At 52.4% G+C, this 23,494-nt stretch overlaps 1 protein-coding gene across 1 annotated transcript in view; it reads left to right on the top strand.

Annotated features, from left to right (window-relative positions):
• Positions 1-23,494, top strand: part of MAP2K4 (mitogen-activated protein kinase kinase 4) — a 73,891-nt gene that overhangs the window by 6,565 nt on the left and 43,832 nt on the right. Inside the window, exon 2 of the mRNA XM_064151168.1 lies at positions 19,370-19,472. Within this exon, the coding sequence (XP_064007238.1) occupies positions 19,370-19,472 (103 nt within the window). The remainder of the gene's footprint in view (positions 1-19,369; positions 19,473-23,494) is intronic.

Below are 23,494 nucleotides of genomic sequence, written 5' to 3'. Positions count from 1 at the left end.
CAGAGAATAAAGAAGGTACCAAAATCTCTGAATGGATGAGGTGCTCCTGGCCTCCCCTCAGAGAATAAAGAAAGTACCAAAATCTCTGAATGAATGAAGTGCTCCTGGCCTCCCCTCAGAGAATAAAGAAGGTACCAAAATCTCTGAATGGATGAGGTGCTCCTGGCCTCCCCTCAGAGAATAAAGAAGGTACCAAAATCTCTGAATGGATGAGGTGCTCCTGGCCTCCCCTCAGAGAATAAAGAAGGTACCAAAATCTCTGAATGGATGAGGTGCTCCTGGCCTCCCCTCGGAGACTGGAGTGCACTCCTTTGGACCCATTTCCAGAGCTGCTGGTTGTATTCCTGTGCTCGTCACTTAAAATGGACTGTGCTGGCTGAGGAGGCAGAATGTGGCACTTATTTCCATAGTTTAGTTAATTAGAAAGGTTAGGTGACAGGTTGGACTCTATGATCCTAGAGGTCTTTTCCAACCTGGTTGATTCTGTGCTCACTGAAGCTATCAATGCCTCTTTAGCTGTGCCTGGATTTTATGGGCTTGATGTGTTCTGAAACAACAACAGCCAGCTCAGGGGGTGGGAACTGCTGGGCTGCAGCAGCAGGGTCAGGGAAACCTGCCTGACTCTGGCAGTTGAAGCTTTTCATTGTGGTCCAGGGGTTGTCACCTTGGGGATATTCTGGTGAGGATGGATTATTATTGTGATTGTAGCTGGTGGTTGTCAGTTATTGTACAATCTGAGCTCCTGCTCTGGAGGCATGAACAGATGTTTTGGGGCATCCCATGTTGATCCTGATCATTTATGGTTGTACAATGAGAAACTTAGCCTCTGTAAAGACACCAGTTGGGGAGAGCCTGTCTGAAGTCCACTGCTGCAGTAGCAATTGCATTTGTAAGCTGCTTATTTGGTGTCAGTTTGGTTGGTTACTGGTTCTTGGTTGCTGGTGGAGTAACTCTCCTCCAGCAGCCTGCCTGTGCAGTCACTGCTGCTCGCTAGGCCTGCAGTGCTGTGAGCCCTGCACTATTGGTAAGGTCTGATGGGGTTCCCAGTGAGGGGATCTTCTTTGTCTTTGGGATCCTCGGGTTGCTTTTTGCATTGCCAGCTTGTCTGATGGCATCAGAAGGCTTTGAGCAGTGGGTAAAAGATGGTGCAGCGCCTGCTGAATGCTGAAAAATGCCTTCCCTTGGGGAAGATGTGTTGCTGTAGCTGGATTAATTAAGCTGCAGTAGTTCAGTGATGGTAAATCTCCCTGAAGGGATACTTCAGCTGTGTTACTGCAGCTCAGCTCCTAGGTAAATTGACTGCTGTGTCCTTGCTGGGCTTTGGCAGTGGAGCAGCTGATGAATGTTGGTTAGTTAAGCCCTCAGTGAGCACAGGCTGCTTCTTGGTGCTGATGGCATCTGTTTGGAGGGTCTGAAATGGGCTGTGAGGCTCAACCCTCTCAGCAGGCAGCTGCTTGGATGTGTAGGGCAACTGTTAAAATACCAAAATCAGTGCAGAAGAAAGGACTTCTGCGTTATTCTGAAGGTGCCATGGGTTAAGTCAGTGTCCATAAAGCATTGCAGGGAGGGTGCTTCATCTGGAGCAGGATTGCAGGAAGGGTTTGTGCAACCCTGAAGCCTGCTTTGTTTTTTACTCGGGGTTCTTCTGATTGTCTGAGCAAGACAAAGTAATTTTTGCTGTGACTTTGCATGCCTTTCCTTATCCCCACTCTGTTTCCTTGTGCCATTGCTGAGTTGCTGGGCAAGGTCTCTGTCACAAACCTCACTGAGGTTTGCTGGGTGGACTCGGGTAAACGAAATGTAAGATGCTTGAAAAGCTGCTGCTGCAGGTGGCCCATGTGTGACAGCTCCTCCTATGTTAGGAGCTTTGTGTTTGACTGCAGGGACTGGTACAGGTACAATCATAACACGGGTACACCTGTAACATCCATACACCTGTGACATCTACAGCCCCTCCCTCAGCTCACCTTGCTCAGGCTTCCTGCTCCCTTTGATCTGTGCCTGTCCGAGCTCCGGACCTCACCTTGCCTTCTGCATGAGCAGAGCTCCTCAGGCTGTAGTGCCAGGGCAGGATGCTGCTGGTGGGGACGGCAGGAAGCAGGAATCCACCTTCCCAGAAGTGTTTTGGCTGGGTTTCTTGTCACACCATGCCCAGGCAGCACTTCAGGCACATGCTTGCCCTAAATTCTTTGCCCACAGAACTAAGCCCAGTCCAGGTTGGTTGCTTACACTGGGCAGTAGATTTTTGCGAGGGAGACTCTGCCAGCCTCTGAGGCAGGCAGCCCTCATAGCTGGTGTGGCTGGCAGGGCAGAGGAGTGTGCTGCCCGCGACGGGCAGGTGCTTCTGACTCAGCCAGCAGCCTTTGCTGCCAGTCTGTGCCACTGCCAAATGACTCTTGTGGCCTCCCCAGACGCTGTCCTGCTGGAGTGGGTGGGAGGCTCGATTTGTTCATCTGGTTCCTGCTCCTCTGTGCATTTTATGTCTGGTTTTGTTTGTCAGCAATCAAGCAAATTCCCACAGCTGCAGTGTGCTGGTGTAAGGAATCAGCATTCTGGTGTCAACGACCCCTGAGACAGAATAGCACCACACTGGAGCTGATTAACTCCCTGCCTGCCTTCAGTCCCAGTCCTGTCACCTCTTCAGAACTGTGTCTGCTTGGGTTGGTCTCTGTTCCAAGACACTTCTGGGAGCTGGAAGGAAGGATGGACCAGAGGGAGCCTTGCAGTGGGATAGGCTTGACCTAATTCCTGAGATTTAAGGTGGTAAACCAAGGGGATGAGAGAGATTCATTTGAAACCAAAGGCTGTAAAAGAAAACTCATCAACTTGGGCAGCCCCTTGCATTTGGAATGAAAGTAAGGGGGAAGGGAGAATGGAGAGTTTGCTGTGCCCTAGTGTCCAAGTGTGGCTCGGCCATGGCAGTGAAGCTCCATGCCAGCTCAAGTGCCTGTGCTCAGACCAGGTTCTGGGCAGGCTGCACTGCTGACTTCAGTTTGAGTTTTCAGTCTACTTAGGTCAGGTTAAGCTCTCTTATATGGGCATCTGCAGCCTTACTGGGATTCCTCTTGTCTGGCTTTAGATCTTGGAGATGCCCACCATGGGCATTTCTTGCTTAGGTGGCCACTGCTTCAAGAGGAGTTCTGCAGTTCTTGCAGCTGCAGGGTGTTTGTGTCTCTCCATAGGTGGACAGATGCAAGTATGACTTCTATCAGGTGTCCTGTGGTTATTTAAGTTCCTGTGCAGAGAGTCTCTGTGTTTTCAAGGCGCTCAGACTTGGTATCAGAGGTCCTGGTGGAACTCTCTGCTCTGCTTGTTGGGTGCCTGCACAGACCCAGCTCAGGACGTGTGGATATCATTGGCCTGGATTTGCGTCAGGACTGTCATGTGGTGCTGCAGAGCATCTCTCAAAATGTGTGACCTTGACTCCTCAGGCTGTAGCCCTCGGTGGAGGGCTCTACTGTTGGGGTGAAAGGCAGTGTGGTGCTGGCCAGCATCCGCTCCCTGCCTGCCTCCCGCTCCTGCACCCAAGCAAGTTGAACATGAATGCCTGCTGAAGTTGTGCTTAGCACAGTAGAGCCCATTAGCTGTGTACGAGCATCAGGGGAGCCCGGGGATGGATACTGCACAAATTGTGTATTTATTAGCTGCTAAATTGATTTCCTCTTCTGCAGATCGAAGCCTTTGTGTCTGCCCTTTGCTGGAGGCAGTGTGAGCCCTCCAGGAAGCAGACGGCTGGGGCTGGTCCTGGAGCGAACAAAGAGTCCAGGAGCCAGGCTGGGTTTTGAATAATTTATCTGATCTTTCTGAGGTGTTTCAGGAGATGTCCTGTGGTGTAAGGAGGACAGCTGCTGGGAGCAGATGGAGCTGAGCTGAAAGGGAGTTGATTCTTTTATCCATTTTGGTCCAGGATTTTTTTTTTCTCCCATGGACCAAAAAAGGTTTTATGATTTGCTTTGTAGCAGGTTCTCTGAATTTTCAGTCACCTTGCCCTTGGACCAAGGAGCAAAGGGTTTGTGCTCTGAAGAGGTTTGTGGACAGAGATAAAACAGTTTCCTTCAAAAACACATGACCGTGTTGCTTTGACCTGGGAGGGGCTATGGAGCAAGATGAAAGCTTTGCATTTGGAAATCCCTTCTGGGGAGTGAGGGGACCATGTCTGGGTTTTCCTATAACGAGCAGTTCCCTGCTGAACAGTGTCAGCACAGGAGCTGGTCTTGTGCCAGGCACTGGAAACATCACCCTATCTTTGATGTCTTCTTTCCTCCAGTCCCACTTGGAAATATGGGTGGGCAGAGGGTAGGAAGGATGTAGTGCTGGCCAAGACTGGCACCCCAGGGCTGAGGACAGACACAGGATTTAGTGTTCTTCAGCCTGGAGAAGAAAAGCCTTCGAGGAGACCTTGGAGTAGCCTTCCAGTATCTGAAGAGGGCTACAGGAGATCTGGAGAGGGACTATCGATAAGGTCTTGTAATGACAAGATGAGGAGTAATGGGTTTAAACTGGCAGAGGAGAGATTGAAACTGGATGTTAAGAAGAAGTTCTTTCCAGTGAGGGTAGTGAGACGCTGGCACAGGTTGCCCAGGGAGGTTGTGGATCACATTCTGTTCAGACTGGATGAGGCCTTGAGCAACCTGTTCTAATGACAGGTTGTCCCTGCCTGTGGCAGGGTGTTGGAACTGGATGAGCTTTGAGGTCCCTTCCAACCTAAAGCATTCTATGATTTTTGTGTTTTGTTGGAGGTACCTTTTTCCCCAGGGCAGCAGGAACAGTCAGCATGTAGAAACTGGTATCTGGATGTCTGCTTTTAACGCTGGTTCCTTAGTGATCGAGGGGGAGCAGAGGTCAGCTCTCTCCTTTCTGATCTGTTGTAGCCTAGCTGTTGTCAGTAGGAAGTGTATGATAACGTCTGCAGGTTATGCAAAGGAGTTGTGAATGAGCTCAGACTTCTGCTGGAAGAAGGTTTGGATTTGAAGGGTGGGAGACTGCTGCTGTAGGCAGCAGTTTGGCAGCTGAACTCCTCCTGCACTGGGGCAGCTATGGTTGACTATCTGCATGAGCTTGCCAAGGCTCTCCTGGAAATGCTACATGGAGTTCAAAGTCTGTTTCTATTTTGTTTTTGAGAAGAGTTTGAGTGGCATCCTGGAGCTTACCTGCCCAGCGTGCTGTGCCAGAGTCCTGCCTTCCTTCAGGTAAAGCTTTGCCGCTGTACACCAGCAGTAGACATCTGTGGGGCTGAAAACAAGACTCTGCTGTCAGGCCTGTTCCTTTGGCTTCATCCCTGCTAATCTTGCTGAGCAGGAGCACAACTGAGCAAATGGGAGAAGGATCTTCTCAGCAGGTCAGGGGTGATGAAGGCTGAGACAGGAGTGGTGGGAGCTGATGTGAGTGGCCCAGGTGTGTCTGTGTGCTCATGCAGGAGAGGGCTTGGCTGACTTCCCCATCAGGGATCTTCTGTGACTTGCAATGGAAATTGCAAGGCTGATTTGCCAGCAGGGCAGCCTTAGTCCTGCCTACAGAAACACACTGCCAGTGAGGAATGTGTGGTTGCAGGATTTGTGTCAGCAGAGACCTGAGATGTTCCTGGGTCTGCTCACTTGCTTTAATATAGACTGCTCTGTCGCCACTGGCTCGAACAGGAGTCTGTATCTGAACTGGCAGCAGGGAACCTGCTCCATTGCTGAGCTGCCAGAGGTCTGAGTTACACCCTCCTGGTGCCAGGGCACTGTGCTGCTCCCACAGCACCTGGGACACAGTCCAGAAGCTGCTTGTCCATGGTGCTTTTTCTATTTAGAAGCAAAAGCTTTCTGGGAAGGTTTGTGTTGGGTTTCCCTCTCAAATATGATTAATACTCTGGCTTTGGCAGTGACGCTCTGGCTGCCCAAATTCATGTCCTTGGAGGAATCCTATGCTGGTGTGGCCTGAGGCTTGGAGACCCACACCAAACCTCTCCTATGTGAACTGGCTATGACAGTTGGGGCTCTGCAGCCTGGAGAAGAGCAGGTTTCAAGGAGACCTTGGAGTAGCCTTCCAGTATCTGAAGGGGACTGCAGGAGGGCTGGGGAGGGACTATTGACAAGGTCTTGTAATGGCAGAATGAGGAGGAATGGGTTTAAACTGGCAGAGGGAAGATTGAAACTGGATGTTAGGAAGAAGTTCTTTCCGGTGAAGGTGGTGAGACACTGGCACAGGTTGCCCAGGGAGGTGTTCAGGACCAGGCTGGAGGAGACCTTGAGCGACCTGTTCTAGTGGGAGGTGTCCCTGCCTGTGGCAGGGGGTTGGAACTGAATGAGCTTTGAGGTCCTTTCCAACCTAAACCATCCTATGATTCTGTGTTCTTCAGCTGGTTTGTGTCTGCACTGTAGAGCAAGACAGCAGAGTGCAGATGGAGTGATACTGGAGTGGAAGTCTTGCCTTTGGCCACTGTGTTCCAAAGAGGTGTCACAAGCAGTGTGGGCAGACGAGCAGGTGAAATGGCTAACTTTGGTCACAGAATCATACAATGGGCTGAGTGCAAGGGATCTCCAAAGGTCTTCCAGTCCAACCCCCTCTGCAGTGAGCAGGGACTTCCTCAACTGGATCAGGCTGGCTTTGTCCAAGCTGGCAGGAGGTGCTGCTGCTGCTTTCCTGCCTTCTCTCTGCAGGAGAATGAGAGACTGCTCGGTCAGTGCTGGAGCCAGGCAGGTCCCCAAGCAGGCTGAGCTGAGTGTCCCTGCTTGCTCAGGGTTCCAGCATTCCTTGCTTTCACAGCACTGGTTTCTTCTAAATTTCTGCTCATAGTCAAAGTCCAAAAGCTGCCACCCTGTTGTGTTGGAGGAGGAGGTGACTGTTCCTGGAGCTTTGAATGCTGCAGCAGTAGTTAATTGTGCCCAGAACTTGCAGGTGGTGCTGTGAAGTGCTTCTGCCCAGTGCTTCAGAGGAGCAGGCTCTTTAAAGGTAGATAGACTAAACCTACTGACAGCCTGGGAGGTTGAGGAGAGGATGCTCCCTAGACTCCCCATGTCTGTGTGCTCCCTCTGCCTGGCTAACAGCATCAGCCTGTCCCACACTGCTCAGCTGGGTGCCACCGGTTTGAGGCTTGGAATCTGGTGGTTGCTCCTTTCTGCCTCTCTCCCAGGCATGTTGAGCTTCTTTGTAAAACAGGTTGTGCTCTGCATTCCAGAGAGCAGTTTCACTGTTAGCTGCAAATGTTCGTTTTGTTGCCAAACTGCAGTGATTTAGAATCCTAGAACAGTTTAAGTTGGAAGGGACCTCAAAGCTCATCCAGTTCCAAACCCCCTGTCATAGGCAGGGACACCTCCCACTAGAACATGTCACTCAAGGCCTCATCCAGCCTGGTCCTGAACACCTCCAGGGAGGTTGTGGATCACATTCTGTGATTTTGTGATCCACAGCCTCCCTGGGCAACCTGTGCCAGTGTCTCACCACCCTCACTGGAAAGAACTTCTTCTTAACGTCCAGTTTCTATCTTTCTTCTGCCAGTCTAAACCCATTCCTCTCCATCCTGTCATTACAAGTTCTTGTCAGTAGTCCCTCTCCAGATCTCCTGTAGCCCCCTTCAGATACTGGAAGGCCACTTCAAGGTCTCCTGGAAGCCTGCTCTTCTCCAGGCCTTCTCTTTGATGTTAAGTTCCTGTCACCTTCCAGGTGTGTGCTGCTGCTGCCTCTGTAATGCCTGGAGGTGTTCACCGTAGTGGCATTTCTGCTCTGGCCTGCCTTGGGCTGGATAAGGAGGCAGCCTCTGATCCCTTTCCAGGAAACGTGCTCCTGCTGATGGGAAGTTATTTGTGGTGTCTTTGGAGCTCATTTTATCTCTTGGGCTGGCTGATGGCCTGCACAAGGCAGAAAACAGGGGCAGCAGCACCAGGCTGGTGCCCCCAGCCTCCTCCTTTCCCAGGGCATCAGCACCAGAAGCAGACCCATGCAGTGCTGGTGCAGGGTCGGATCAGCCAGCAACAGAGAGAAGCTGATACTTGTAAAGTATGGCATGAGGCAGCACCCACCTTCTCAGGACAGTGTTGAAAGTCCTGCTGTAGTGCAGGAGTGGTGGCTTCTTAAACCAAGGCAGCTTCAGGGCAGCTTTTTGCAGGGGGAGCTGAAGACAGGCAGTGAGCAGATGGCTGTGAAGGTGGAAGGTGCTTAATTGTGGTGCTCTGGCACCTTGCAGAAGACTTGGGTGGTTTTGTGTGGGACAGACAGATTTTTGCCTGCATAGCTAGAGCATGAGCTGGGGTTCTACCTGGAAAAGAGAAGGCTCCAGAGAGACCTTCTGGTGGCCTTTCAGGACTTAAAGGGGCTCTAGGAAAGCTGAGAACAGATTCTGTCAGGGCCTATTGTGGCAGGACAAGGGAGAATGTTTTGGATTCAAAGAGGGAGGTTCATAGTGGAGAGAAGGGAGGAATGTTTGACACTGAGTGTTTGGTGAGCCTGGCCCTTGCTGCCCAGAGAGGTGGGAGCTGCTCCATGGCTGGCACCATTCCAGGTCAGGGTGTCTGAGACTGTGAGCAGCCTGCTCTGGTTGGGGATGTCCCTGCTCTCTGCAAGGGATTGCACTGGATGAGCTTTGAGGATCTCTCCCAACCTGAGGCATTCTAGGGTTGTGTGATGGGTTGCTTTTTGTGAGAGCTCTGGGGGAGGAGGAGTTAATGGGAGGGAGGGCAAGGGAAGAAAAGAGCTGGATCTGTGTGGGGGCTACTGGCTGGTATTTTTGCAACAGTCTTCTGTTACCCAGCATGAGACCTTGGGGATTATCCGGGCAGGCTCCCAGGCTCCTTGCTGCTGCAGACCCACCTGCCCTCAGCACAGCAGGGCAGCCTTTTGCCAAGGACTTTTGTCAAAATGCAGTGGACTTGGGAAAGTTTTGTTTAGAGACTCTATGGTGTTTGCTTCTGTAGCAGAGAAGCTTTGTGTTTGCTCCTAGTTCTGGGGCTTTGACAGAATGAAAAGCTTGTGTAGCTCCCAAGAGAGCCACTTCTGGGGGGGCAGCTTATGACAGCGTGGCTGAAAAGAAAATTCAGGAGGAGGTCAGAGAGAACAGTAAGGAGCAGATGAAAATGGCAGTCACCACCCTTGGCAGTCTAAATGCATTGAGTTCAACAAGAGCAAGTGCTGGGTTCTGCACCTTGGTCAGAACAGTCTTCATCATCAATCTGGGCTGGGGGATGAGGTGATAGAGAGCAGCCCTATGGAAAAGGACTTGAGGGTGCTGGTGGGTGAGAAGCTGGATAGGAGCCAGCAATGGGCACTGGCAGCCCAGAAGGCCAATGGCAGCCTGGGCTGCATCCAAAGCAGTGTGGGCAGCGTTGGAGAGAGGGTATCCTGCCTCTCTGCTCTGCTCTGGGGAGACCTCACTTGCAGGGTTGTGTCCAATAAAAGAGAGACATGGACCTGCTGGAAAGGCTCCAGTGTGAGGGGACACCAGGTCTTGTGAGTGCATGATGAAGTCCAGAGCTGGTGGGAGGGAAGAGAACTCCAGCCCTGTACACTCTCTCTGGGTGCCTTTAAAGCTTTCCTTGCTGTGTGATTAAGGCAAGGGGCATCCTAGAATGGTTTGGATTGGAAGTGACCTTTAAAGCTCATCTAATCCAACTCCCCTGTGGTGAGCAGGGACATCTGCAACTAGAGTAGGCTGCTCAGAGTCCCAAACAACCTGACCTGTGATGGTGCCAGGCATGGGGCAGCTCCCACCTCTGCTGCAGGGTGAGGTGTAGCCACCATCCTCTATGGCCATGCTATGTTTGTGTGGCTCCTGCTGGTTGTGGGGTGCCAGCACTAATTTGGCAAAGTCAGAGGTAATAAACCATCTCCATTGGCTTGGTCATCAGTGGGGAGGGTCAGGACTGGTCTTGCTGGCTGGACATTTGCTGCCTGCTTGGGTGCATGCTGCAGATGCCATTTTCAGGCTGTGCTCCAGGTGTATCCCTGCAGGGAGCTCTGCTAGCTGTGATTGGCATGGTGTTAGATCCCTCTTGCCCAATGTTTGTTTTTCCCTGCCCTTAGTTTGTCAACTTTGCAGGTGAAATGGCCAGAGGCAGCAGGCTGCAGCCTCCTGAGAGTGCTATGGAGCCAGATTGCCTCTGCACATTGCTACAGTGCCTGCTTCTCCAGAGTGCAGGTTGGTCATCATCTCTGCCTGAGCAGCTGGACCACTGCCATCATCTGCCCCTGCTTTCGATGAATCTGAAGCCAGGGCTGTAGTGTGGTTGCTCCTGGTGTGACTCTGGGCATGCGTGGGCCTAGAGGTTTGGCAGTTCACTGAGCATTGTTGCTCAGGGTGCTGTGGTGAAGCATGAGTGGCTGTTAGCAGCTCCTGGTGTCTCACAGCAGGTTATGGGCAGTGTCCTGCCCTGCTCCAGGTTGGCTGTGTGCTGTGCTGTGTGATGTTGCTTGCTTCTTCTGCTCTGGTTCTTCACAGGACCTCATGGGAAATTGCCTGGGTATGTGCAGCTGGGCTGAGTAGTCTGAAATGGTGTTCAATGAGAGCAGATTTACTGCAAACCTGCAGCTTTCTGGGAACAAACCCAACCTTTTGGCCTTAAAGAGCATTGCTTGCTCCCACCAAACTTGAGTGGAGATGCTGTGGTCAAGTAGGTTTCTTAAAGCACTCAGCAAGAAATCCCGGAATGCCAGCATGGCGAGGCCTGGAAGGGGCCTCTGGAGATCATCCACTCCGACCTCCCTGCTGAAGCAGGGCACCCACAGCAGCTTGCTCAGGATCTCAATGGCTAGGGGGTGTTGGAATCTCTCCAGAGAATGGGACTCCTCTCTGGGCAGCCTGCTCCAGGCCTCCAGCACCCTCACACCAAAGAAGTTTCTCTTTCTGCTCAGGTGGAACCTCCTGGCTGCCAGCCTATGCCCATTGCTCAGACAGTTGCCTTTGTAGCCTTATGAACAGCGGGGGGGAAAGCGATGGTGCCTAGGGTCGGTACCTTGCTGTCCTCTGGCCACCAGCTACCAGTGCTTGTTCTCATGCTGGTCTGTGCTGTCTCTCAGAAGTGCTTTGTGAGATGTGTGGATGTGAAGGGATTGCTGTGTGCTCACAGAGGGCAGGCTTAAAGTTTCATCTAAGCCCAAGTGTTTGTGATTTTAGAGTTACCATTGACACAGAAGGTGGTGTGCTGCTTTGGCTCACAGCATGGAGTCACAGAGTGGTCTGGGTTGGAAGGGACCTCCAAAGGTCATCTAGCCCAACCCACTCTACAGTCAACTAGATCAGGTTGCCCACAGCCCTGTCTGGCCTCACCTTGAATATCTCCAGGAATGGGGCCTCAATCACCTTCCTGGGCAGCTGTTTCAGTGCTCCAGCTCCCTGTGGTGCAGACCTTGTTCCTAACATCCAATCTAAATCTACTCTTTTCCGGTTTGAAGCTGTTGCCCTTGTCCTGTCTGCAGGCCTTTGCACACAGTCTCTGCAGCCTTCAGGTACTGGAAGGCTGCTCTAAGGTCTCCCTGGAGCCTTCTCCAGGCTGAACACCCCCAGCTCTCTCAGCCTGTGTTTGTAGTTGAGTTGCTTCAACCCTCTGATCATCTTGGTGGCCTTTGGGTCTACTGCATCAGGTCCATGGCCTTCCTGTGTTGAGGACTTCAGACCTGAGTGCCAACAGCTCTGCTGTGCTTTAGGCTTTCAGACAACCTGGTGTGAAAAGGCACCAAACATTTCCACTGTTGACCTGCATTTTGTATTGTGCTTGGTCCTGAGAGTGGGATTTTTCTTCCACTAACAAGCTGTGGATTTCCTGCTCCTGAAAGAGTCTCCGTTTCTCACGGTGCTAGTGAAGAAGACCTCTATTAAGACTTTGTAAGAGGTCACTGATTATTGAGTGTGGCTCCCTGCCTCCTTCTTCACCTCTGGCAGAGCAGCAACACTCTGTCCACCTGTGGACACACGGCTGAGAGTGTGCTGCCTGCTGAGCTGATCTGAAATGCAGCCTGGGTGGGCTTTGCTGCTGTGACTGGTGCTTGCTAAAGGTTCTGCTGAGCAAAGGCCTGACCTCCTGGGTGCCTTTGTGTGGCAGTCAGGGGTATCTATCATCAGATTTCTCTCTCCAGCATGGGCTGTATGGGCGCCTGGTCCTCTCGTGGGTCACTTGTGGTGCTGTTGCTCTGTGAAAGATGAAAACCAGCAGAGAGGCCTAAGGCATTCTTCAGGAAGTGCTGGGGGTGCCTCATGCTGCTGGGAGCTCCTGGAACCTGAGTGGCTCTATAGGATTCACCTCTCTGCGTGCTGTGGCTGGCTGAGGCTGTGCAGTGCTGCCATACCCTCAGCGTGGTGCTGGGAGCCAAGGCTCTGCAGGGTTGTACTTGGTGCTAACACCTGGACTGTACCAATCTTGTGCCTGCATCTCTTCCAGTCTGCACTCAAGACACTTGTTTGTTCCAGCCGCTCTGACATCTCGAGGGAGAGCTGTGAGTGTGTGGCAAACACTGGGTGCCTTTGGGTTTATCTGGGGGTATTCTGTGGCTGCTCCAGACACATTTCTCCTGAGATACTGGACACAGAGAAGCCTTTGTTGGCCACAGCTTTACACGGGCTGATGTTGCTGTGCTGTGGAGAGCTGAGCAGGATGTGTGCCCTGGTGTTACAGCCTGGAGTGAGGCTGCTGAGTGTCAATGCCCTAGGACAGGGCAGGAAAAGGCCTCTCTGCATTGTGGGCACAGGATGTGCAGATTTGAATAATTCGGAGTTTGAAGCAGGTGTTTCAGATCTCTTTTGCAAGCTGGAGCTGGGTGTCCAGGTTGGATTTAGGCTTGCAGAGCTTTCTGGTAAATAAAGCCCTGAGACTACAGCAACTGAAATGTGGAAGGAGGCAGGAGAAAAGCACCTGCCTGGGGAGAGGGATGCCTGCTGCAGCCTGGCTGGTGGAGCTCACCTGAGGCTCTGCAGGTGAGGCTGAGTCAGGGGCAGGGCTTACTGCTGGGAACAGTTGGCACCCCAGGTTTAATGCCAGCCTTGGCAGCTCGAGAAGGTTGGTAAATACTGCTGAGTACAGTGGCTTGCCTCTGTGGCAGTGCTTTTCCCAGCTGCCTGGCATGTTAATAGGATTGTAAATGCCTCTGCAGAACTTTAGTTACTGTTCCAAGGGGCCAAGCTCTGTGCAGTGGTGTCCTGTGATAGGATGAGGGACAGTGGACATGAGCTGGAACCCGAGAAGTTCCGTCTGGACACGAGGAGAAACCTCTTTGGTGTGAGGGTGTTGGAGGCCTGGAAGAGGCTGCCCAGAGAGGTTGTGGAGTCTCCTTCTCTGGAGACTTTCAAGACCCATCTGGATCCATCTCTGTGACCTGCCCTAGGTGACCCTGCTGTGGCAGGAGAAAGTGAACTTGATGATCTCTGGAGGTGCCTTCCGTCCTCTACTGTGCTGTAGCACTTACTGTTGCACTGTCCCAGCACACGATGGTCTCTGCTGTAGATCAGTTTTGCCCAGAACATCATCCAGCCTGTACCTAAAGGTGGAGATTTGTGCTGGGAAGGGGAAAAGGCTGTGACTATTACCTGTGCAGGAAGATCAAAGATGTGCGGGGGAGGGAGATGCTTTACAGATGCTCTGCTCATTGTGGGTGACAGGAATGTAGCACAGATGTCTGAATTTCTCTTGTAAGCCGTCGAGAAGTGTCAGAGTTTGATCCCCAGCTCTTGCATGGCAAACTGGCAGCAGCTAGCTGAGGAGGTAGCTTTGCCTCACCAAGCCACTTGACAGAGCTGTGTCTTCTGCTGAGCTGTGCTTGAAAGGCCAGGGCAGTGAGCAGCTGGGCTGTGAGTGAGCTGTGAAAGGAGCAGGGAAGGTCACAGTGCCACTGCCTCCCCTCTGCCCTGAGGAGATCAGCTCCTGCAGGCAAGCTGGGGTGCAGCCCATGGGGCACTGGAACGTGGCACTGGATCTGCTGGGGGCTGAGGTGCCCCTGTCCTCTTGCTCACTCAAGTCCCCATCCCTCTCCCATGGCATTCCTTGCCCAGGCAGCAGCCCGAGTGATTCTGTGCTGCTGTAGCCAGGTTCCTGCCTGTGCCCACCAGCTGCCCTCTCCATGGGGAACACCATTGCCAGGGGGCTGCTTGCTCAGTTCATTTTCACTGGTGAGTCCATGAGCAAAAAGAAAGAGTCAGGGCCTGCCTGTTCCTTCCGTTGTTTGTTGGGAGTTCTTTTCCTTTGTTTGTTTGTTGTCTTTCACAGAATGGTTTGGGCTGTGAGAGACTTTAAAACTCAGCCACTTCCAACCTCTTGCCACAGGCATGGACACCTCTCTCTAGACCAGGTTGCTCGAGGGCTCATCCAGTCTGGCTTTGAACACTTCCAGGGAGGTTGTACAACTTGAGACTGTTTGTTCTCATTCTAGCACTTGTTCCTTGTGAGAAGAGCCCAGCCCTCCACACCTGACTCCAGCCTCCTCTCAGGGAGCTGCAGAGAGCACTGAGGTCTGCCCTCAGCCTCCTCCACACTGAACGCTCTCAGCTCCCTCAGCTGCTCCTGCCCAGCTCTGTTCTCCAGACCCTTCCCCAGCTTTGTTGTCCTTCTCTGGACCTGCTCTAGCTCCTCAATGTCCTTCTTGGAACAAGGGGCCTTGAACTGAAACCAGTATCACACTGTGGCCTCACCAGTGCCCAGTCCAGAGGGACAATCCCCGCCCTGCTCCTGCTGGCCACACCATTGCTGCTCCAAGCCAGGATGCCAGTGTCCTTCTTGGCCACCTGGGCACACTGCTGGCTCATGTTCAGCTGCTGTCCACCAGCACCCCCAGGTCCTTTTCTGCCAAGCAGTTCACAGCCACTCTGTCCCAAGCCTGGAGCATTCCTGGGGTTGTTGTGCCCCAAGTGCAGAACCCAGCATTTGGCCTTGTTGGCTTATTGATCCAGCATGGCCCAGGGTTATCTGTAGAGCCTTTGAACCCTCAAGCAGATGCAGCACTTCCAGCCAGCTTGGTTTAGTCTGCAGACTTGCTGAGGATTCTTTCAGCCCCCTTGTCCAAACTGCTGGTGAGGACATCCGAGAGAACTGGCACCAGCACGGAGCCCAGAACGCCTGAGTGTGTGTAAACATGTCAGATCTTGATGGCTTTGTGCATTGTGTCTTCTGGTGCCAGATTTTATGCTCATCAGGGTAAAGTGGTGGGCTGGAGCTCCTGCGCTGTGAGGACAGGCTGAGAGAGTTGAGGAGTGTTGAGTCTGGAGAAGAGACAGCTCTGAGGAGACCTTATTGTGACCTTCCAGGATCTGAAGTGGGCTACAAAAAGTCTGAGGAGAGACTTTTTAAAGTGTCAAGTAGTGACAGGACTGAGGAAATAGATCCAAGCTAGAGGGGAAATTTAGATGGGACATTAGGAAGAAGTTCTTCACTATGAGAGTGCTGAGAGACTGGCACAGGTTGCCCAGGGAGGTGGTGGAAGCCTCATCCCTGGAGGTGTTTAAGGCTGGGCTGGAAGTGGCTCTGGGTAGGCTGATCTAGTGTGAGGTGTCCCTGCCCGTGTCAGGAGGGCTGAAACTGGGTGATCCTTGAGGTTCCTTCCAGCCCTGACAGTGCTGTGATTCTGTGAAGCTAAGAAGGAGATGGGTTAGAAAATGCCCAACCCAGAGGGAAGTTGTGCTCCTTGTGCTCTGGCAAGGCTGGGCTGAACCTCTGTTGGGTAAAGCAAGCACTCCCCACCCCACATCACTTCAGGGGAGGAAAGGCTGGGGCAGGATACGACCCTGCTCTTGGTGAGTGTGTGGCTGTGTGCATCTCTGGGCTGCTGTTGGCAGATGGCAATCATTACTGAGGACTTGTTGGGCAGTCCCTAATGGCTGTAAAGGGATGGCACTGAAAAGCTGGCATGCTGGGTGGCTGTGGTTAGTGACCATAACTCTTGGTTTCAGGTCTGCATTAGTTTTGAAGTTTAAGCAGAAGTTGCTGGGGTTGGTGATTATCGCTGCCTGGGGAGCTCAGCTGCAGTTGCTGTGTCCCTCGGGTGAGATGTTCTGCTGATTGCAGCTCAGATGTGTAGCTCTGCTGGAATCTCTCCTTTAATTAAACAGCTTCTCTCAAGGCTTAGGAGTGTCAGCAGGAATCAGGGATGTGTGGTTTGGGGGAAGCCCAACGTTTTGCAGGCCAGCATGTTTCATGTGTGATGAGGTCTGAAGCTCCCAGGTAGCTGGAGGCAAGCATGGCAAAGAGCAGCTGCGTGTCTCATGATGAGAGGACCAAAGAGATCTAGACAGGCTGAGTGCTGGATGAAGGCAAAGCATGTGAAGTTACTTCTTCAGTAAGAACAAGTGCAGGGTCCTGCATTTGGGGGGGGGAATAACAACAGGCAGCAGTACACATTGGGGTTGCCCTGCTGGAGAGCAGCTCTGTGGAGACAGCCCTTGGAGTGCTGGTGGGCAGCGAGTTCTGCACGGGCCAGCAATGTGCCCCTGGGGCAAAGACAGCTAATGGCAGCCTGGGGGGCATCAGGAAAAGTGTGGCCAGCAGGGCTAGGGAGGTTCTTCTCCACCTCTGCTCTGCCCTGCTGAGACCACCCCTGAAATACTGTGTCCAGTTTTGGGCTCCCCAGTTCAGGAGAGAGAGAGACCTGCTGAAGAGAGTCCAGTGGAGAGCAGGAGGATGATCGGGAAATTTGAGTATCTCCCCTGTGGAAAGCCACTGAGAGCCCTGAGGCTGATTCGTCTGGAGAGGACACCTGAGAGGAGATCTGATCAATGTGTACAAACATCTGAGGGCTGGAGGTTAAGTGGCTGAGGCCAGTCTCTTTTGGGTGGTGCACAGCAATAAGAAAGGAGCAATGGATACAAACTGGAACGGAGGTGGTTTCACCTCATCATGAGAAAAGCCTTCTTTGGTGTGAGGGTGCTAGAGCCTGGAGCAGGCTGCCCAGAGAGGTTGTGGAGTCTCCTCTGGAGACTTTCCGAACCCACCTGGATGTGTTCCTGTGTGACCTGCTTTGAGTGATCCTGCTCTGGCAGGGGGGTTGGACTGGATGATCTCTGGAGGTCTCTTCCAACCTCTAAGGTTCTGTAATTCTGTGACCACTTAGCAGAAACAGCTCATCGTAGAAGTGTCCTGGGGCTTCTCAAGTGGCAGCAGAATAAAGCTGGTGTGACTCTTACCAGCTTTTGCACAGAAATCAGGAATCTGAATTATTTGGTGTAATTTGTAATCCTGTTTGTCTAGACTCTTCTTTCCTTGTCCTTAAGCTTTGGGAGAAGACAGTTTCAGTAGAGAGAGAGATGGCCAGAAGTGGCCATGACTTGCACAAGTCAGCAGTGCTTCTCACAGGCACTGCCTCTGCTGAGAGCATTCAGAAGCCAGCAGTGACAGTCAGAGCGAACCTGCATCTCCAGACAGCCCCTGCCCCCCTCCCCCAAGAGACCAGAAGAGTAGCAGCTGGAGCCTGCCTGGCGTCATTCACAGGGGTGGGACTTCGAGGGAAATACAGATTGAGAGCAGTGTGACCATGGCAATACCCTGGGCTGGAGTCGTGAACCGCCTAGGAAGGGTTTCTGTGCAGGAAAGGGAAGCCAAGGGGAGAAGCAAACAGCTGTAACTTGTGGCTCAAGAGCTCCAGAACCCTTTGTTTATCCAGGAATGCTGAACCCTTGCATCTCCTGAGCACTTGGGATGCCGAGTACCAATCTCAGTGTGCCCTTTGCACACTTTGCAGGTACACTTTGTACCTGCTGCCCTGTGGGCTCTCAGGGGTCTCCAGTGACATCCTGCCTACGTCGGGGCAGCCTGGGAAATGGTGACTACATTAAGTAGGTTTTGGTGTGCTCCCTGCAGCGTGTTTCTGTGTTCATGCTGAGCAGTTCACCTGGCATTGAGCTTGGAAGGCCATGGGCTGTGTGGTCCCCACATGCTTCTGTGCCTGGAGCAGTCTAGCACTAAGGAAATGCAATGAGAAAGAAGCAAGCAGCAGCCTAGGAGGGGTGGTAAGGTGAAAGTCCTCAGTGGCAGCTGCTTTGGTGGGTTCCTGCTGTCTTATCTGGTGCTTTGGGTCCAGAGAAACTGCAGGAGCAGTGTTGTTGGAGGCAACATCTCTTGTCTCACCCTTTCCTGGGCCAGCTCATGGTGCAAGCAGCTGGAATCAAGGGTGGTCAGGGCAGCAGTCTGGGGTAAAACTAACCTGGCAAGGGCAGCTCTACTGCTTCTGAGGGAAACCCAGGTGGGGGGTGGCTGGAGATGGTGCTGTGTTGGTTGTTTGTGATGTTAGATCTGTCTTTGGTGTGGTGTTACTGGTGCCCCCAGCACAAGGAGGACATAGAACTCTTGGAGAGAGTCCAGAAAAGGCCACAAAGATAGCAGAGAGTGGAGAACCTCTGCTGTGGTAATAGGCTGGGAGAGTTGGGGCTGTGCAGCCTGGAGAAAGAGAAGGCTTCAGGGAGACCTTGAAGCAGCCTTCCAGTACTTGAAGGAGCTCCAGGAGAGCTGGAAAGGGATTCTGGACAAGGACTGGGAGTGCCAGGATGAGGGACAATGGCTTTGACCTGAGAGAGAGGAGACTGAGAGTGGAGATGAGGAGGAGATTCTTGAGAGTGAGGGTTCAAGGCCAGGCTGGATGAGGCCTTGAGCAAGCTGTGCTGGTGGGAGATGTCCCTGCAGGGAGTTGGAACTGGATGAGCTTTAATGTTCTTTCCAATCCCAACCGTTCTTGCACTGTTTCTTGCACTCAAAGCCCAACCAACTTCATCCAGGCTTCACTGGGGGGTGTTTATAGAAGCTGTGGCAAGTGCTGTTGGGTCTACCCTAGATCATGTACTGAAGCAGCAGAAGTCTGGGTCTGCTGGCATGGGAAGGGTCTGTGGAACTGGGAAACAGCCTTCCCCCAGTCTGGGAAGTCTGTCTGCCATTGTGTGCCACAGCAGTGTTGTGCTGTGTGGGACTCCCATGGAGGGTCCTGGCTAGCCTGGGCCTGTGTGGCTCTGTGCTCCTAATTTGGAGGCACTCCTGGGGCTGGTGGAAAATGAAGGCTCAACTGCTTCTCCTGAGGTGCATCCTGAAAGGAGGCTTACTGCTTGGCACACTGCTGCAGGACACATCTGCTCTTCAATGGCAGCATGGGTCTAGTTAAAAGAGCAGTGGTGTGCGTGTGGGGGCCCTGTGTGGAGGTGGCCTGTGGCTGCTGGTGGCACCCTGGGTGTCACAGGAGGTGCTTTGGCCACCAAGGTTTGGCAGCTGCCTGGGAATGAGCCGGTGGAGAACCTCGGGGTGAGAGCCGATTCCCTTCACCATCCCCCTGCCCCTGGCGCAAGCTGAGGTTTGCTGCTGCCCTGCAGCGTTGGTTCTGTCATTCACCTTTTCTCACCAGGTGTCTTTTCTTTTTTTCTTTGTTTTCTGTTTTGTTTCCAGATGCTCTCAATATTTTGTTGCTGACAAAAAGTTTCCTTTTATGTTCCGTTGTCTCCCAGGTAAACGCAAAGCGCTGAAGTTAAATTTTGCAAACCCACCTTTCAAGTCCACAGCAAGATTTACCCTAAACACCTCTGGAGTTCCTTTCCAAAACCCACACATGTGAGTATGAAGCCAAAGGCACCACTAGTGGAACGACTTGGAATGTATTTAGCCAACACAGAATGTGACTGAAATGCAGTATCAGTTATCCGTAGCTTGTTCCAATCTGCCAGTGTGAGGCCCTGCAGAAGGTGTTTTGAGTTTGAGTTTTCTCTTTTTTGTTGGTGTTTGTTTTGTTTTTTTTTTCTTGTTTTTTTTCCTTCACAATATAAAAAAAAAAAGGTTCAGTTTAGGATCTTTGTTTTAAGCCCTCCAGAAGTGATTAAACTGAGATCAGCTGTAGCTTGTGAGCCTGTGGCTGATTGCCAGGCCCTCCTCATTGTCAGGTTCCTGTTTCTTGATTCAGTGCTCATTACACAAGTGACAGAGGAACAACAACTTCTCTAACAAAAAGGTACTCTGATAGCTTTGGTTTCAGCATAAAAATGAAGGAGGTTTGGGGGTTATCAGTCTGCTAAGGTGTTGGGGCCAGGGAGTCACGCAGTGATTAGCTCTGGCTGAGGTTTTCAGCAGCCAGCTCCAGGCTATCCCTGCCCAGTCTGCAGCTGTGGCCCAGAGCTGTTCCTGATGCTAGGAAGGAACATCCCAAAGAACAGCATCTTTGTATGCTGAGATTCACCAATCTAGAGGTTGGACTCACAGCCTGGATGTGTGACAGAATGCTGCTAGCACACAGAAATGTCCCAAATTTTAACTCTCTAAGTGTGTCCCAGTAGCTCTCAAAGAGTTTTGTCAGTGGCAAGTCTGAGAAACTTCCCCTGCTGCCAGGGCTCTCCAGGTTGTCCTCCTTCCAGGCTGCTTCTGCTTCACTCTGCATGTCGCTGCCTCTCTCCTTGAGCTCTGTGCCTTCTGCTGCCCCAGGATGTCCCCACTGGACTCCGTCCCTGTGTCTGGTAGCTTCTTTATACTGGGGAGCTAGAAGAGGTTTCTGATGAGTTATAAATGATAGTTATAACATCTAGAGATGTGACAGAGTACTCAGCTTTTGCTTCCTGCCATCCCAAGTGACCTCTCCAGCAAGTCTTCCTCCCTCCTCCTCTCTCTTTTCCTCTCCCAGACAGCCTGTCCATGCTGGTTGTAGAGCTGCGGTTCCTATCTTCTCGTGTCTCCTCACAGCATCAACCCCCTGTCACAGTGCTCCATGAAACCCCACCTGGGCCCCTTTCCTCTCTCCAACCTCCCCAGTCCATTAAGTACAGGGCTTGGCTCAGGTAGCGAGTCCCCACCTCAGCTGTCTTCCAGGGGGTGGCTTTGCTGTAGTTATCTACATGGATCTCTGTCTGGGAGTCACTGGAGAGCAGAGTGGCTCTGGGCCAGCACAGAGGAGTTTGCATTGTTCCTTGGTGACATCTTAAGTTTCATGTTCATGCAAGTGCCTGCCAGCATGGGCCCTTAAGGTGCTGCTCTGTCACTGTGGGAGTTGCAGGTGGCTAGTAGAGCCTGGATATTAGGTGAGTAATGGTTGGACTGATTCTGAGGGCTTGGTAGTGTCCTAGGGTGGATGTGATAAACCGATCAGGTGTCAGGAGTGGTGGTGCTGTGGCTGTTCTGTAGCTTACTTGGGAGCCTGCAGGCTGCAGTAGCAGCTGAAGGAGGTGGATGCTGTGGGCTGATACTTTTCATGTGCTGGGGTTCACTAAGCCTGGGTGCAGCTAACCCATCCTGGTGCCCTGGCTGCTGTCTGTGGTGACTGTTGTGCCTCCAAGACAAGGTTCACATCTCCTGGTTGCACAGTCCTCCAGTGTTTGTCTTGCAGCTGCTGCATTTCTTGCCTGCTTCCCAGAAAGGCTGCAGTGTTTTTTCCTCTGGTGTCTAGAAACCTTTCTAGAGTTCAGATTTGAGTTGGAGATTCCAGACCTCCTAACCCAGATGCGTTCCCCATGCAAGGTGTGACTTGCTGAGTCTCTTCTCTTCTCTGGCTGGAGCCTGGTGGCCTCGGTGCCCTCCCAGGATGAGTGCTGCCTTGACACTGCTGAGGATAGCCCTGGACCGACCCTGTTGGTCCTGATGGGTAGATCTGGAGATAGAGAGAGGTTGATTTCTGACATAAATATGGAGGTCTGTGGCTTGGACCCAGTGATCCAGAGGTGTCTGTTTTTCCTGGTGTCCAGTGCGTGTTGCCCACACCCGGCTCTGGCTAGGGCTCAGCAGGAGCGGCCAGCAGTGACCTGCAGCTACCATGGGATGGAAATTGCCCTTAGCTGTATTGTGCTTGATGAGCAGGTGTGGGGCAGGACACTGCTCAGGCTGGAGTGGTGGGTGCCAAGGTCAGACAGAAAGCAGAGGAGCATGCTGGGGTTCTCCATGCCTATGTGTGTGTGAGGAGGAAGCAAAACTCTGTGGAACAGGATCAGCAGAGCAGAGGCTGCCAGGAGGGCAGGTATGGGCCTGACAGAGCTGCCCTGGGGGGCTCAGGATGTTGGGTGGAGCTGTGCTCCTCCTCAGAGCTGAGGCTCTATACCTGGAAAAATGGGTACAGACCCCACGTAGCCTGCCAGGGTGTGAGCTGGGCTTTGCTCTTAGGGTTTGGGGCTGAGTCTGAGATCTCAGGAATGTTGGATGAGAAACTGGAGAGTGTGGAGGGAACCATTTTGGGAATCACTGTAGTCCAGGGCTGGAGTTCAGCTGCAGTGGGCTGGAGTGATGTTTGTGTGGGCTGGAGAAAGACTCTGGGTGGTTTGCACAGGGAGATTTCCAGGCAGTGTGCTCCTGCCAGGAGACTGTGCCCAGAGCTTCACTGCCCTCATGGGCAGAGGCTTTTTGTTGAAATATCTGCTGAATAGAAGTTGGGACCTGGCTTCTCAAAATGCTTTCCTGCCCCTCATTGTCTCATCATTCCCATCTGCTGTGGTTTTCAGCCATGTCTCATGGGTCTCATCCCCCCAGTGTGAGTGGGGGGTGCTGCCATGGGGGTGCAGGGGCTGCAGGAGGTGGGTGCCAGGGCAGGACACAGCAACACCTAGGAACAGAGACCACATGCAGGAGCAGGAGGAGCTGGTGCTTGGTTGGGACCCCTGCTCTACCATCTCTGTGATGAGCTTGGAGCCAAGAGTGGGTGAGGACTGTGGTGGCCAAGTAGCAGTGTGTGGCATGGCCTCACTGCTCCTGTCCCATCCCTGGCAACCAACAAAGCTGGGCAAGGGTCTGGAGAACAGGGCTGGGGACAAGCAGCTGAGGCACCTGGGGGTGTTTAATGTGGAGAAGAGAAGGCTGAGGGCAGAGCTCAATTGCTCTCTGCAGCTCCCTGAGAGGAGGCTGCAGTCAGATGGGAGTTGGGCTCTGCTCCCTAGGCTCAGGTGATAGAAGCAGAGGAAATTTCCTGAACTTGTGCTGGGGAGGGTTAGGTTGGAGCATCTGTAGTCTTGTCTGGGAAGGTGACAGAAAGAAATGTCCTCTTTTAGTGCTGTCAACCCCAACTTCTGAGCTGCATGGCAGCCTGCTGCACTCCAGTCTGCCCACTGCCAGTGTCTTCAGGGATGCTTTGTGACTTAGGAGCCTTCAAGAGCTGGCTCATGTGCACCTTATTCTCCTCCTGATGCCTGGGAGACTCAGATGCTTTCCAGACATGCCCCAGAGGTGTGGCAGGTGTTTGTTTAGTAGACCTTTGGGGTTGGATTCCTCCAGTGCAGGTGGAGGTCCCATTGCACATCAGATTTTTTTTTGTCTGCACAGGGTTGTGATTGTTCCTGGAAAGGATTTTTCTGGCTGTCCCAAGTTTCTTGAGAGTGTCTGCTTCCTTTTAATCTCCACTTAAGCTTTTGCAGACCTTTCTGACATGTAGTTTCAGGTTCTCTGGCTGCAAAACCTACAGCTGGCCTAGTTCATTAGGACATGACCTGTGAGAGTTAACTAGCAGTGGTCTGAAAAATACCAGAACCCGAAGTGGAACATCCCGAAGGGGCAGGTTCACAGGTCCAGAGGGGAACCTTCCTGTAGGTATTTGTCTGTCTCTCATTTCTGTCAGAGCCATTTCACAGCTTTATTGTTGCTGATTCCCAACATGTTTCTGCTGCATGAGGCCT

The sequence above is a fragment of the Pogoniulus pusillus genome, chromosome 11, assembly GCF_015220805.1.
Source record: "Pogoniulus pusillus isolate bPogPus1 chromosome 11, bPogPus1.pri, whole genome shotgun sequence".
NCBI lineage: Eukaryota > Metazoa > Chordata > Aves > Piciformes > Lybiidae > Pogoniulus > Pogoniulus pusillus.
The sequence above is the reverse complement of the archived record's forward strand: the minus strand, read 5'-3'. Positions and strand labels throughout refer to the sequence as shown.